Source organism: Anomalospiza imberbis, chromosome 29, assembly GCF_031753505.1.
Source record: "Anomalospiza imberbis isolate Cuckoo-Finch-1a 21T00152 chromosome 29, ASM3175350v1, whole genome shotgun sequence".
Taxonomy (NCBI): Eukaryota; Metazoa; Chordata; class Aves; order Passeriformes; family Viduidae; genus Anomalospiza; species Anomalospiza imberbis.
This window is the reverse complement of record NC_089709.1, coordinates 1,400,480-1,415,742: the sequence shown is the minus strand read 5'-3', so window position 1 is coordinate 1,415,742 and position 15,263 is coordinate 1,400,480. Positions and strand designations below refer to the sequence as shown.

Sequence of the window (15,263 nt, the reverse complement as noted above, 5' to 3'; positions counted from 1 at the left end):
CATGAGGTCATCTGGGGACACCGGGGCCATGGGGACAGTGGGACACGGGGACAGGAGAACACGTGGCTGCGGGCACCGGGGCACACAGACACACAGGAGCACGAAGGCACAGGCACACGGGGACAGGGGGACACCGAGGGGACGCTGAGGCGACACAAGCCCAGCCACAAACCCCGGCCTTTGTTTACACCGCCGCCATCTTTGCCCCAACATGGCGGCGCCCACAGCGGCCTCACCGCGGGGGCGGCCCGGGCTCTCCGGGCGCATCCCCCAAACCCCTCCGGTACCGACGGGCCGGGCGGGGATCCCTCACCCTCAGGAGCGCCCGGCCCTGTCCCCACCGCCCCGCCGCGCCCCTCACCGAACGCCGCCCTCTTCCAACATGGCGCCGCCCTCACCCAAGATGGCGGCGGGGGCGGCGGAAGCGCCGCGCGCCTTCGCCGTCTAAGATGGCGCCGCGCGCGGCCCCGCGCGCTAAGATGGCGCCCGGCCGTGAGGGCGGCCGTGCCCGGCGCCAAGATGGCGGCGCGGCGCGGCGCCGGCGCGGCGCCCCGGCCCAAGATGGCGGCGCGAAGCCGGGCCGGGGCCGCGTGAGGGGGGAACTTCCGCCCGCGCCCAAGATGGCGGCGCGGCGGCGCCGTGCGCATGTGCGGGGCCCATGGCGAGACAAGGGGCCGAAGGCGCGCAGGGCCCGAGGCCGAGAGGTACCGGGGGAGGGGGGGGGGGCCCGGCCGGCGAACCCCGCCGGGAACGGCGGCACCGCGACCCCGGCACGGCCCCGGCACCGGGAGGGGATGGGGGGGGGGGGGGGGGAAGCGGCCGCGCCCGCCGGGCCCGCGGGGAGGGGCGGGGGGGGGGCGGCGGGGGTGACCCCCCCTCAGGCGCGCGCAGCGGGTTGTCACTGTCACCCCCCGGTGGCGTCCCCTCCCCCCGCTCGGTGGCGACACCCCCCCCCCCCCGCCGTGTGTCGGTGTCACCCCCTCTGCGTGTCGCCACCCCCACCCCACCCCCACTTTGTCGCCGTTTCGTGTCCCCCTCCCCCCCCCGCCGTGGACCCCCCCCCCCAAACCCCACTTTGTCACCCGTTTTGTGTCGCCTCCCCCCCCCCGTCCCCCTCCCCGTGCGTGTGTCCCCGTTCTGTCGCTGTCACCCCTCACTTTGTCACCCCCCCTGCCCCTACCCCCGTGTCACCCCCCCCCTTCGTGTCACCCCCGCTCCGCCACTGTCACCCCCCCCTCTGTCACCCCCCCCTCCGCTTTTGTCCCCCCCTCCACCTTGTGTGTCCCCCCCCCCGGCTGTGTCACTGTCACCCCCATCGTGTCCCCCCTTCCCTGTCACCCCGCTGAATGTCCCCCCCTGGTTCTTGTCCCTGCGGGTGTGTCACTGTCACCCCCTCACCCCTGTCCCCCATCTGTCACCCCCCCCCCCCCCACAGTGACCCCCAACTTGTCACCCCCCCGGGGGAGGTGACAAGGGACAGTGCAGGTGACACTGGGGACACTGAGGCGGTCCCCGCCGGGGGGAGGTTATGGCCACCTTGGGGTGACCCCAAAGTGTCACCCTAGGAGAGTTGGTGGCTTTGGGGACACGTTGTCACCTGGGGGGGGAAGGGGACACCTGGAGATGTGGCTGTGGTCACAGGTGGTGGCCGGTGGTCAGTCGTGGTGGCCCACATTGGTGGCTGGTCACAGTGGCCACTGTCCCATCATGGTGGCCACTGTCCCAGCATGGCCAGTGTCCAGTCACAGTGCCACTGTCCCATGGTGGTGACCGGTGAGTGGTGACAGTGGTCGCTGTCCTGCTGTGGTGGCCACTGTCCCATGGTGGTGACCGGTGAGTGGTGACAGTGGTGGCCAGTGTCCCATGGTGGTGACCGGTGAGTGGTGACAGTGGTCATTGTCCTGCTGTGGTGGCCAGTGTCCCATGGTGGTGACCGGTGAGTGGTGACAGTGGTCGCTGTCCTGCTGTGGTGGCCACTGTCCCATGGTGGTGACAGTGGTCGCTGTCCTGCTGTGGTGGCCAGTGTCCCATGGTGGTGACAGTGGTCGCTGTCCTGCTGTGGTGGCCACTGTCCCATGGTGGTGACCGGTGAGTGGTGACAGTGGTCGCTGTCCTGCTGTGGTGGCCACTGTCCCATGGTGGTGACCGGTGAGTGGTGACAGTGGTCGCTGTCCTGCTATGGTGGCCACTGTCCCATGGTGGTGACCGGTGAGTGGTGACAGTGGTCGCTGTCCTGCTGTGGTGGCCACTGTCCCATGGTGGTGACCAGTGACCGGTGTCAGGCCACAGTGACCAGTGTCCCATCACGGTGGCCGTTTGTGGTGGCTGGTGGCCCATGGTGGTGACCGGTGAGTGGTGACAGTGGTCGCTGTCCTGCTGTGGTGGCCACTGTCCCATGGTGGTGACCAGTGACCGGTGTCAGGCCACAGTGACCAGTGTCCCATCACGGTGGCCGTTTGTGGTGGCTGGTGGCCCATGGTGGTGGCCAGTGTTCGGTCAGGATGGCCAGTGTCCCATCCTGGTCCTGTCTCCATGTCCCCGTTCCTGTCCCCATCCCTGTGTTCCTGTCCTGTCCCTGACCCCTCTGTGTCCCTGTACCCGTACCTGTCCCTTGTCCCCATGTCCCTGTCCCCATCCCTGACCCCGCCTTGTCCCTGTGTCCCTGTCCCCATCTGTGTGGCCCTGTGCTGTCCCCATCCCCGTGTCCCTGTGTCCCAGTGTCCCTGACCCTGCTGTCTCTGACCCCACTGTCCCCATGTCCCTGACCCTGCTGTCCCCATGTCCCTGACCCCACTGTCCCCATGTCCCTGACTCTACTGTCCCCATGTCCCCCTGTCCCCATGTCCTCCTGTCCCCGTGTCCCCATGTCCCCATGTCCCTGACCCCGCTGTCCCTGTGTCCTGGTGTCCCTGACCGCGCTGTCCCCATGTCCCCGTGTCCCTGACCCCACTGCCCCATGTCCCCATGTCCCCATGTCCCTGACCCCGCTGTCCCTGTGTCCTGGTGTCCCTGACCGCGCTGTCCCCGTGTCCTCGACCCCACTGTCCCTGTGTCCCCGTGTCCCTGACCCCACTGTCCCCATGTCCCCGTGTCCCCATGTCCCCGTGTCCCTGACCCTGCTGTCCCCGTGTCCCCGTGTCCCTGACCCCACTGTCCCCGTGTCCCCATGTCCCCGTGTCCCTGACCCCACTGTCCCCGTGTCCCCATGTCCCCGTGTCCCCGACCCCACTGTCCCCGTGTCCCCATGTCCCCGTGTCCCTGACCCTGCTGTCCCCGTGTCCCCGTGTCCCTGACCCCACTGTCCCCGTGTCCCCATGTCCCCGTGTCCCCGACCCCACTGTCCCCGTGTCCCCATGTCCCCGTGTCCCTGACCCTGCTGTCCCCATGTCCCTGTGTCCCTGACCCTGCTGTCCCCGTGTCCCCGACCCCACTGTCCCTGTGTCCCCGTGTCCCTGACCCCACTGTCCCCGTGTCCCCATGTCCCCGTGTCCCTGACCCTGCTGTCCCCATGTCCCCGTGTCCCTGACCCCACTGTCCCCGTGTCCCCGTGTCCCTGACCCCACTGTCCCCATGTCCCCGTGTCCCCATGTCCCCGTGTCCCTGACCCCACTGTCCCCGTGTCCCCATGTCCCCGTGTCCCTGACCCCGCTGTCCCCGCAGGGCTCTGAAGGCCGTGAGGCTGCTCCGCTCCTGCCCCGCTGATGCCCGAGGGAGCTGAGCCATGAAGGGGTGAGTGGGACCCCCAGAACTCACCTGGGACCCCCAAAACTCACCTGGGACCCCCAAAACCTGCAGTGGGACCCCCAAAACTCATCTGGGATCCCAAAATCTGACCTGGGACCCCAAAACCTTCTCTGGGACCCCAAACTCTCACCTGGTGTCCCTGAACTCTCACCTGGGACCCCCAGAACCTGCTCTGGGACCCCCAAAATCTGCTCTGGGAACCCCTCAAGATGACCTAGCACCCCCCCCAAAATGGCCCCAGCACCCCATCAAATCTGATCCAGGACCCCAAAACTTTGACCTGGGACCCCCTCCCAAAACTGCCCCAGGATCTCCAAATCTCATCTGGTACCCCCCAAAAACTGCCCCAAGATCCCCCCCAGATCTGATCTGGGACCCCAAAATGGCCCCAATACCCCCAAAACTTCCCCGTGGGTGGGATACATGAGGGGTGGGGTATTTGGGGGAGTCCCAGATTTGGGGTTTGGGGGTTTTGGGGGGCTCAGGGACCCCCCCTCACTGTTTTGTTCCCCCCCCCAGGCAGCAAAAAGCAGCTGAGACCGAGGAGGGGACGGTGCAGATCCAGGAAGGTGAGGGGGGACCCCAAAAATGGGGTTTGGGGGGGATTTGGGGAGGTTTTGGGGTCTTTGGGGGTGATTTGGGGTCTTTGTGGGGGGGGATTTGAGGAGATTTGGGGTCTTTGGTGGGGGGATTGGGGAGGTTTTGTGTCCCCCCTAAACCGTGTCCCCCACCCCCAGTGTGGAGTGTCCCCTCCCCAATTTGGGGTGCCCCCCATCCTGTGTCCCTTCCCAGTTTGGGGTGCCCCCTCCCCAATTTTGGGTGTGTCCCTGCAATCATGGGTCTCCTCTCAGTTTGGGGTGCCCTCTCCTCAATCCCATGTCCCTCTCCAATTTGAGGTTCCCCCTCCCCAGTTTGGGGTGCCCCTCCCCAGTCCCATGTCCCCCCAGTTTGGGGTGCCCCCCCTCCCCAGTTTGGGGTTCCCCCTTCCCAGTTTGGGGTGCCCCCTCCTAATTTGGGGAGCCCCCCCAGGCTCGGTGGCCACGGGCGAGGACCCCACGAGCGTGGCCATCGCCAGCATCCAATCGGCCGCCACCTTCCCCGACCCCGGCGTCAAGTATGTGTTCAGGACCGAGGGCGGCGGCACGCAGGTACCGCACCTGGCACACCTGGGGGGGCTTGGGGGCACCTGGGATACACCTGGGCACACCTGGAGCACACCTGGGATACACCTGGGCACACCTGTGGGCACCTGGGCACACCTGGAGGGGCTTGGGGGCACTTAGGATACACCTGGGCACACCTGGAGCACACCTGGGATACACCTGGGCACACCTGTGGGCACCTGGGCACACCTGGAGGGGCTTGGGGGCACTTAGGATACACCTGGGCACACCTGGAGCACACCTGGGATACACCTGGGCACACCTGTGGGCACCTGGGCACACCTGGAGGGGCTTGGGGGCACTTAGGATACACCTGGATACACCTGGGCACACCTGGGATACACCTGGGCACACCTGGAGCACACCGGGGATACACCTGGGCACACCTGTGGGCACCTGGGCACACCTGTGGGCACCTGGGCACACCTGGAGGGGCTTGGGGGCACTTAGGATACACCTGGGCACACCTGGAGTACACCTGGGATACACCTGGGCACACCTGGAGGGGCTTGGGGGCACTTAGGGATACACCTGGATACACCTGGAGTACACCTGGGGGGGGGGCTTGGAGGCACCTGGGGACACCTGGGAGGTACTTGGGGATTGGGGGGCTTTGGTTCCACACCAACAGCAGGTGTGGCACACCTGAGGACACCTGGGGGACACTGTGGGGTGGCTCTGGGGAGGTTTCTGTGTCACACCTGTGTGAGGCGCCCCACCTGTGGCAGGTGATGTACCAGGTGATCCAGGTGGTGACAGCGGGTGGCTCTGGGGGGTCTCTGTGTCACACCTGTCTGATGTCCCACCTGTGCCAGGTGATCCAGGTGGTGACAGCGGGTGGCTCTGGGGGTCTCTGTGTCACACCTGTCTGATGTCCCACCTGTGCCAGGTGATCCAGGTGGTGACAGCGGGTGGCTCTGGGGGGTTTCTGTGTCATACCTGTCTGATGTCCCACCTGTGCCAGGTGATCCAGGTGGTGACACTGGGTGGCTCTGGGGGGGTCTCTGTGTCATACCTGTCTGATGTCCCACCTGTGCCAGGTGATCCAGGTGGTGACACTGGGTGGCTCTGGGGGGGTCTCTGTGTCATACCTGTCTGATGTCCCACCTGTGCCAGGTGATCCAGGTGGTGACAGCGGGTGGCTCTGGGGGTCTCTGTGTCACACCTGTCTGATGTCCCACCTGTGCCAGGTGATCCAGGTGGTGACAGCGGGTGGCTCTGGGGGGTCTCTGTGTCACACCTGTCTGATGTCCCACCTGTGCCAGGTGATCCAGGTGGTGACAGTGGGTGGCTCTGGGGGGTCTCTGTGTCACACCTGTCTGATGTCCCACCTGTGCCAGGTGATCCAGGTGGTGACAGCGGGTGGCTCTGGGGGTCTCTGTGTCACACCTGTCTGATGTCCCACCTGTGCCAGGTGATCCAGGTGGTGACAGCGGGTGGCTCTGGGGGGTTTCTGTGTCACACCTGTCTGATGTCCCACCTGTGCCAGGTGATCCAGGTGGTGACAGCGGGTGGCTCTGGGGGGTCTCTGTGTCACACCTGTCTGATGTCCCACCTGTGCCAGGTGATCCAGGTGGTGACAGCGGGTGGCTCTGGGGGGTTTCTGTGTCACACCTGTCTGATGTCCCACCTGTGCCAGGTGATCCAGGTGGTGACAGCGGGTGGCTCTGGGGGGTTTCTATGTCACACCTGTCTGATGTCCCACCTGTGCCAGGTGATGTACCGGGTGATCCAGGTGGCTGACGGGCAGCTGGACGCGCAGACCGAGGGCACCAGCGCCATCAGCGGCTACCCGGCCACACAGTCCATGACACAGGTGTGTCACCTGGCCACGCCCACTGCCACACCCACTGTCCCCATCCCACCTGTGCTCCACCCAGTCCATGGCCCAGGTGTGTTGTGGGGCCACACCCCACTGCCACGCTCCCTGTGTCTCCATGACACAGGTGTGTCACCTGGCCACACCCACTGCCACACCTCCCTGCCACACCCTGGGCCTCACCTGTGCCTAACCTAGTCCATGGCCCAGGTGTGTCACAGGGCCACACCCCCTTGTTCCTCACCTGTGTCACTTGTGCCCTACCCAGGTGGTCACACAGGTATGTCATGGGGCAGGGTGACACCTGTGTCCCACCTGTGTCCCACCTGTGTCCCACCTGTCTCACGTGTCCCTGTGTCCCTCACCTGTCCCACCTGTGTCCCACTTGTCCCACACCTGGCCCTCACCCGTCCCCCCATCCCTCACCTGTCTCACCTGTGTCCTTGCTGTCCCACCTGTCCCCTGTCCCTCACCTGTCCCACACCTGTCTCACTTGTCCCACCTGTCCCTCACCTGTCCCCTGTCCCTCTCCTGTCTCACCTGTCCCACACCTGTCTCACCTGTCCCACCTGTCCCTCACCTGTCTCTCACCTGTCCCCTGTCCCTCTCCTGTCTCACCTGTCCCACACCTGTCTCACCTGTGTTCCACCTGTCTGTCCCTCACCTGTCCCACACCTGTCCCACCTGTCCCTCACCTGTCCCACACCTGTGTCACCTGTCCCACCTGTCCCTCACCTGTCCCACACCTGTGTCACCTGTCCCACCTGTCCCTCACCTGTCCCACGTATCCCTCACCTGTCCCTCCTCACCTGTTCCCCCTTTCCCTCCTCACCTGTCCCCCCCTGTCCCTCACCTGTCCCCCCCTGTCCCACACCTGTCTCCCCTGTCTCACCTGTCGCACCTGCCGGCGCAGGCGGTGATCCAGGGCGCGTTCACGAGCGAGGACGCGGTGGAGACGGAGGCGGCTCCCACCGAGACGCACTACACCTACTTCCCCGCCGCGGGCGTGGCCGACGGCGCCGCCGCCACCGCCGCCACCGCCGCCACCGCCGTGGTCACCACGCAGAGCTCCGAGGCGCTGCTGGGCCAGCCCACGCCCACAGGTGAGCCCCACTGCCCCAGGTGAGCGCCTGACCTGAACTGGGGCTCACCTGGGCCAGGTTGGGGGCACCTGGGTTGGGCTGGGACTCACCTGGATGGGTCTGGGGACACCTGGATGGGTTTGGGGACACCTGGATGGGTTTGGGGACAGCTGGATGGGTTTGGGGACACCTGGATGGGTTTGGGACTCACCTGGATGGGTTTGGGGACAGCTGGATGGGTTTGGGGGCACCTGGATGGGTTTGGGACTCACCTGGATGGGTTTGGGGACACCTGGATGGGTTTGGGACTCACCTGGATGGGTTTGGGGACACCTGGATGGGTTTGGGACTCACCTGGATGGGTTTGAGGGCACCTGGATGAGTTTGAGGGCACCTGGAATGGGTTGGGACTCACCTGGATGGGTTTGGGGACACCTGGGTTGATCTGGGGCTCACCTGGATGGCTTTGGTGTCACCTGGGTTGGGTTGGGACTCACCTGGGTGGATGCATTTGGGGTCTCACCTGTGGGTTTTGGGTCTCACCTGTGGGATTGGGCTCTCACCTGTGGCTCTGGGCTCCAGGGCAGTTTTTCGTGATGATGTCACCACAGGAGGTGCTCCCGGGGGGGGCCCAGCGCTCCATCGCCCCCCGCGCACACCCCTACTCCCCGTGAGTACCTGGGCACACCTGGGGCACACCTGGACAGACCCAGGTACACCTGGGGCACACCCAAAGACACCTGGGCACACCTGGGACATAACTGGACTCCACCCTGACACACCCAAACACACCTGGGGCACACCCAAAGACACCTGGGCACACCTGGGACACACCTGGACACATTCAAACACACCTGGACACACCCAAACACACCTGGGACACACCCCAACACACCCAAACACACCTGGGACACACCTGGACACATTCAAACACACCTGGACACACCCAAACACACCTGGGACACACCTGGGACACACCCAAACACACCTGGGACACACCCCAACACACCTGGGACACACCTGGACACATTCAAACACACCTGGACACACCCAAACACACCTGGGACACACCCCAACACACCCAAACACACCTGGGACACACCTGGGACACACCCCAACACACCTGGGACACACCCCAACACACCTGGGACACACCTGGGACACACCCCAACACACCTGGGACACACCCCAACATACCTGGGACACACCTGGACACATTCAAACACACCTGGACACACCCCAACACACCTGGGACACACCTGGACACATTCAAACACACCTGGACACACCTGGGACCCACCTGGGACACACCCCGACACACCTGGGACACACCTGTGCCCACCTGTGCCCCTCCCCAGGAAGTCGGAGGCTCCCCGAGCCACGCGGGACGAGAAGCGCCGGGCACAGCACAACGAAGGTACCGGGGCGGCGCCCCGATCCCAAAGGGGCACCCCCATCCCACGGCTCATCCCGGAGACCACCCTCATTCCCACGGGCCACCCCAATTCCCAGTGGCCCCCAATCCCCGTTCCCGTTCCTTGTTCCCAATCCCATTCCTTGTTCCCAATCCCATTCCCCGTTCCCAATCCCCATTCCCAATCCCATTCCCAATCCTGTTCCTAATCCCATTCCCCGTCCCCATTCCCAATCCTGTTCCCATTCCTTGTTCCCAATCCCAATCCCGTTCCCCGTTTCCGTTCCCAATCCCCCTTCCCAATCCCAATCCCCGTTCCCAGTCCCCGTTCCCAATCCCATTCCCCATTCCCAGTTCCCAGTCCCCATTGCCGTTCGCAATGCCATTCCCCGTTCCCAACACCGTTCCCAATCCCATTCCCAGTCCCGTTCCCCGTTCCCAATCCCAATCCCCGTTCCCAATCCCCATTCCCAGTCCCCGTTCTCATTCCCCAATCCCCATTCCCAATCCCAATCCCGTTCCCAGTCCCCGTTCCCGTTCACAATCCCATTCCCAACCCTGTTCCCATTCCCAATCCCATTCCCAGTCCCATTCCCCATTCCCAATCCCTGTTCCCAATCCCAGTCCCATTCCCCTTTCGCAATCCCATTCTCCATTCCCAATCCCAATCCCTGTTCCCATTCCCCGTTCCCATTCCCTGTTCCCAATCCCTGTTCCCAGTCCTGTTCCCAAGCCCATTCCCAATCCCATTCCCCATTCCCAGTCCCGTTCCCTGTTCCCAACTCCGTTCCCGTTCCCAATCCCGTTCCCATTCCCCAATCCTGTTCCCAATCCCGATCCCATTCCCAATCCCCATTCCCAGCCCCGTTCCCAACCCCGTTCCCGTTCCCGTTCAGTGGAGCGCCGGCGCCGGGACAAGATCAACAACTGGATCGTGCAGCTGTCCAAGATCATCCCCGACTGCTCCATGGAGAACACCAAATCCGGACAGGTCGGCGCTGCGGGATTTGGGATTTGGAGTTTGGGGTGCGAGATTTAGGGTTTGGAGTTTGGGGTTTGGGGTGCCAGATTTGGGATTTGGAGTTTGGGGTGCCGGATTTGGGATTTGGGGTGTGGGGTGCAGGGTTTGGGGTTTGGGGTGGAGGATTTGGGGTTTGGGTTGCAGGATTTGGGATTTGAGGTTTGGGGTGCGAGATTTGGGGTTTGGGGTGCAGGATTTGGGATTTGGGGTGTGGGGTTTGGGGTGCAGGATTTGGAGTTTGGAGTTTGGGGTGTGTGGTGCAGGGTTTGGGGTTTGGGGATTGGGGTTTGGGGTGCGTGGTGCAGGGTTTGGGGTGCAGGATTTGGGATTTGGGGTTTGGGTTTTGGGGTTTGGGGGGCGTGGTGCAGGGTTTGGGGTGTGGGGTTTGGGGTGCAGGGTTTGGGGTTTGGGGTGCAGGATTTGGGATTTGGGGTGCGGGTTTGGGGTTTGGGGTGCAGGGTTTGCGGTTTGGGGTGTGGGATTGGTCCGTGACCCCAGATCCCGACCCGCAGAGCAAGGGCGGGATCCTGTCCAAGGCCTGCGACTACATCCAGGAGCTGCGGCAGAGCAACCTGCGGCTGAGCGAGGAGCTGCAGGGCCTGGACCAGCTGCAGATGGACAACGAGGTGCTGCGCCAGCAGGTGGGACTGGGAGCACTGGGAGGGACTGGGAATGGGGCTGGGATGGGATTGGGGTCACTGGGATGGGATTGGGGTCATTGGGATGGGATTGGGGTCATTGGGATGGGATTGGGGTCAATGGGATCAATGGGCCTGGATCAGTTGCAGATGGACAAGGAGGTGCTGTTCCAGCAGGTGGGACTGGGAGCACTGGGAGGGACTGGGAATGGGGCTGGGATGGGGTTGGGATCAATGGGGTGGGGCTGAGGTCATTGGGATGGGGTTGGGATCAATGGGGTCAGGGGCTGGATCAGATGGACAATGAGGTGCTGTTCCAGCAGGTGGGACTGGGGGAACTGGGAGGGACTGGAAATGGGGCTGGGATGGGATTGGGGTCATTAGGATGGAATTGGGTCACTGGGATGGGGTTGGGGTCACTGGGATGGGGTTGGGTCATTGGGATGGGGTTGGGGTCATTGGGATGGGATTGGGGTCAATGGGATCAATGGGCCTGGACCAGCTGCAGATGGACAAGGAGGTGCTGTTCCAGCAGGTGGGACTGGGAGCACTGGGAGGGACTGGGAATGGGGTTGGGAATGGGATTGAGGTCATTGGGATGGGATTGAGGTCACTGGGATGGGGTTGGGGTCATAGGGATGGGATTGGGGTCATTGGGATGGGGGTTGGGCGTCATTGGGATGGGATTGGGGTCATTTGGATGGGGTTGGGATCAATGGGATGGGGTTGGGGTCATTGGGATGGGATTGGGATCAATGGGATGGGGTTGGGATCAATGGGATGGGGTTGGGATCAATGGGATGGGGTTGGGATAAATGGGATGGGATTGGGATCAATGGGATTGGGATTGGGGTCATTGGGATGGGATTGGGGTCATTGAGATGGGGTTGGGATCAATGGGATGGGGTTGGGATCAATGGGATGGGGCTGGGGTCATTGGGATGGGATTGGGATCAATGGGATTGGGATTGGGGTCGATTGGGATGGGGTTGGGGTCAATGGGATTGGGATTGGGGTCATTTGGATGGGGTTGGGGTCAATGGGATGGGGTTGGGGTCATTGGGATGGGGTTGGGATCAATGGGATGGGGTTGGGGTCATTGGGATGGGGTTGGGATCAATGGGATTGGGATTGGGGTCATTGGGATGGGGTTGGGATCAATGGGATTGGGATTGGGGTCATTGGGATGGGATTGGGGTCATTGGGATGGGGTTGGGGTCAATGGGATTGGGATTGGGATCAATGGGATCAATGGGATCCATGGGCCTGGATCAGCTGCAGATGGACAAGGAGGTGCTGTCCCAGCAGGTGGGACTGGGAGCACTGGGAGGGACTGGGAATGGGACTAGAGTGCATTGGGAGGATATTTTGGGGTCCTGAGTGATATTTTGGGGTCGCTGGGGGATATTTTTGGGGGTGTCTGACCCCCAAAACCCCCTCGAGATCCCCCAGAATCCAGGTGGAGGAGCTGAAGAGCAAGAACGTGCTGGTTTGGGTTACTGGGCTGTACTGGGGGCACTGGGAGTGCACTGGGGGATGTTTTGGGGTGCAGGGGGATATTTTGGGGTGGAGGGAGATATTTTGGGGTCGCTGGGGATATTTTGGGGTGTCTGACCCCCCCCCAAAAACAGGTGGAGGAGCTGAAGAACAAGAACCTGCTGCTGCGGGCGCAGCTGCGCCAGCACGGGCTGGAGATCGTCATCAAGAACGACACCCCACTGACCCCCAAAACCCCAAACGCACCCCAAAACCCACCCCCCACACCCCAAAAACCCCCCCGGGACCTCAAAACCCACCCCCCGCACCCCAAAAACCCCCCCGGGACCCCAAAACCCCCCCCCCGCACCCCAAAAACCCCCACCGGGACCCCAAAAACCCCCCCGGGACCCCAAAACCCACCCCACGCACCCCAAAAATCCCCCCGGGACCCCCAAAACCCACCTCCCCCCGCACCCCAAAAACACCCCCGGGACCCCCCCCCCCAAAAAAAAACCCCCAAATCCACTCCCCGCACCCCCAAACCCCCTCCCCCCCGCAGCCCCTCCCCCCGCGCTTGGTTCTGCCCCTCCCCCCCAATCATGTGACCCCTCCCCCCACACCCCCAAAATTCCCCCCAAATCCCCCCCAAAAATGTCGCCCCCGCCCCCCAAAATTCACCCCACCACGCTCTCGGCCCGGTGGGCGCCGCCCCTCCCCCACCCTCCCCCGACAATTTTGGGGCCCCTCCCCCCCCCCCCCCAAACAAAAAATGGGATTTGGGGTTGCCCCTCCCCCCACGGCCCCCGGGGGGGGTTTTGGGGTTTGGGGTGGGGGGGGAGGGGATTTTTGGGGTGTTGGGACCCTCACGCCCCCTCCCCCCACCCCACCCCCCTTTTTTTGCCCCTCCCCCCCCCCTTCTCTCCCCCTCCCCCGCGGGGTTTTGGGAAATTTTTTTCTTTTTTTTTTTTTTTTTTTAAACTCTCGGGATTGCGGAAAAAAGAAAAGGAAAAAAAAAAAAAAACCCCAAAAAATGGGAAAAAAAAATTCCAGGAAAAAAAGAAACAAAAAAAAAAAAAAAAGAAATAAAAAAGTGGGATTTGGTTTTTTTTTTTTTTTTTTTTTTTAGGTCCTCCAGGTTCTTCCCGGAGCCCAACCCAACCCCAAAGGGACCCCAAATTCACCAAAAAGCCCAAAAGGACCCCAAAATCTTCCTGAGAACCCCAAAATTCCCCTAAAATCCCTAAAGGGCCCCATAATCTCCCTGAAAACCCCAAAATTCCCCTAAAAACCCTCAAAGAGACCCCAAAATCCCCTGGAAAACTCCAAAGGGACCCAAAACCCTCAAAGGGATCCCAAAATTCTCCTGAAAACCCAAAATTCCCCTGAAACCCCCAAAAGGGACCCCAGAATCCCCTGGAAACCTCCAAAGGGACCCCAAAATCCTCTGAAAGCCTCAAGGGACCCCAAAACTCTCAAAGGGATCCCAAAATTCCGCTAAAAGCCCCAAAGGAACCCCAAAATCCCCTGAACCCTAAAAAGGGGCCCCAAAATTCTCCTGAATTCCCTCAGGGACCCCAAAATTCCCATGAAAACCTCCAAAGGCACCCAAAATCCCCTAAAAGCCCCAAAGGGACCCCAAAAATCTCATAAAACCCCAAAAAGGGACCCAAAATTCTCCTGAAAACCCCAAAATTCCCCTAAAAGCCCCAAAGAGACCGGAATATTCCCCAAAGGGACCCCAAAATTCCCCTGAAACCCCCAAGGAACCCCAAAATCCCCTGAACCCTAAAAAGGGGCCCCCAAAATTCTCCTGAATTCCCTCAGGGACCCCAAAATTCCCATGAAAACCTCCAAAGGCACCCCAAAATCCCCTAAAAAGCCCCAAAGGGACCCCAAAAATCTCATAAAACCCCAAAAAGGGCCCCAAAATTCTCCTGAAAACCCCAAAATTCCCCTAAAAGCCCAAAAGGACCCCAAAATTCTCCTGAAAACCCCCAAATTCCCCTGAAACCCCAAAGGAACCCCAAAATCCCCTGAACCCTAAAAAGGGGCCCCAAAATTCTCCTGAATTCCCTCTGGGACCCCAAAATTCCATTAAAACCCTCAAAGTGACCCCAAAATTCTCCTGAAAACCCCCAAAGGGACCCCAAAATCCCCTAAAAGCCCCAAAAGTGCCCTAAAAGTCCCAAAGGGACCCCAAAATTCCCCAAAGGGACCCCAAAAATCTCATAAAACCCCAAAAAGGGCCCCAAAATTCTCCTGAAAACCCCAAAATTCCCCTAAAAGCCCCAAAGGGACCCCAAAGTTCTCCTGAAAACCCCCAAATTCCCCTGAAACCCCCAACAGGAACCCCAAAATCTTCTGAACCCCCCAAAGGGGCCCCAAAATTCTCCTGAATTCCCCTCAGGGACCCCAAAATTCCCATGAAAACCCCTAAAATTCCATTTAAAACCCTCAAAGTGACCCCAAAATTCCCATGAAAACCTCCAAAGGCACCCAAAAATCCCCTTGAAAACCCCAAAAGTGCCCTAAAAGTCCCAAAGAGACCCCAAAATTCCCCAAAAGGACCCCAAAAATCTCATAAAACCCCAAAAAGGGCCCCCAAAGTTCTCCTGAAAACCCCAAAATTCCCCTAAAACCCCCAAAGGAACCCCAAAATATCCCTGAACCCTAAAAAGGGGCCCCAAAATTCTCCTGAATTCCCTCAGGGACTCCAAAATTCCCATGAAAACCTCCAAAGGCACCCCAAAATCCCCTAAAAGCCCCAAAGGGACCCCAAAATTCCCCAAAGGGACCCCAAAAAATCTCACAAAACCCCAAAAAGGGACCCAAAATTCTCCTGAAACCCCCAAAGGAACCTCAAAATCTTCTGAACCCCCCCAAAGGGGCCCCAAAATTCTCCT

The 15,263-nt window shown here is 61.4% G+C and overlaps 1 protein-coding gene across 1 annotated transcript; it reads left to right on the top strand.

Moving 5' to 3' along the window:
• Nucleotides 1-614: 614 nt before the first annotated feature.
• On the top strand, nt 615-12,965 carry USF1 (upstream transcription factor 1). Its single transcript, XM_068174770.1, has 11 exons — nt 615-704; nt 3,661-3,729; nt 4,264-4,313; nt 4,774-4,892; nt 6,622-6,723; nt 7,640-7,829; nt 8,391-8,478; nt 9,167-9,225; nt 10,119-10,213; nt 10,756-10,884; nt 12,513-12,965. The coding sequence occupies exons 2-11, from the start codon at nt 3,722-3,724 to the stop codon at nt 12,963-12,965; spliced, it is 1,293 nt and encodes a 430-aa protein (XP_068030871.1). The 5' UTR covers nt 615-704; nt 3,661-3,721.
• Nucleotides 12,966-15,263: the final 2,298 nt, after the last annotated feature.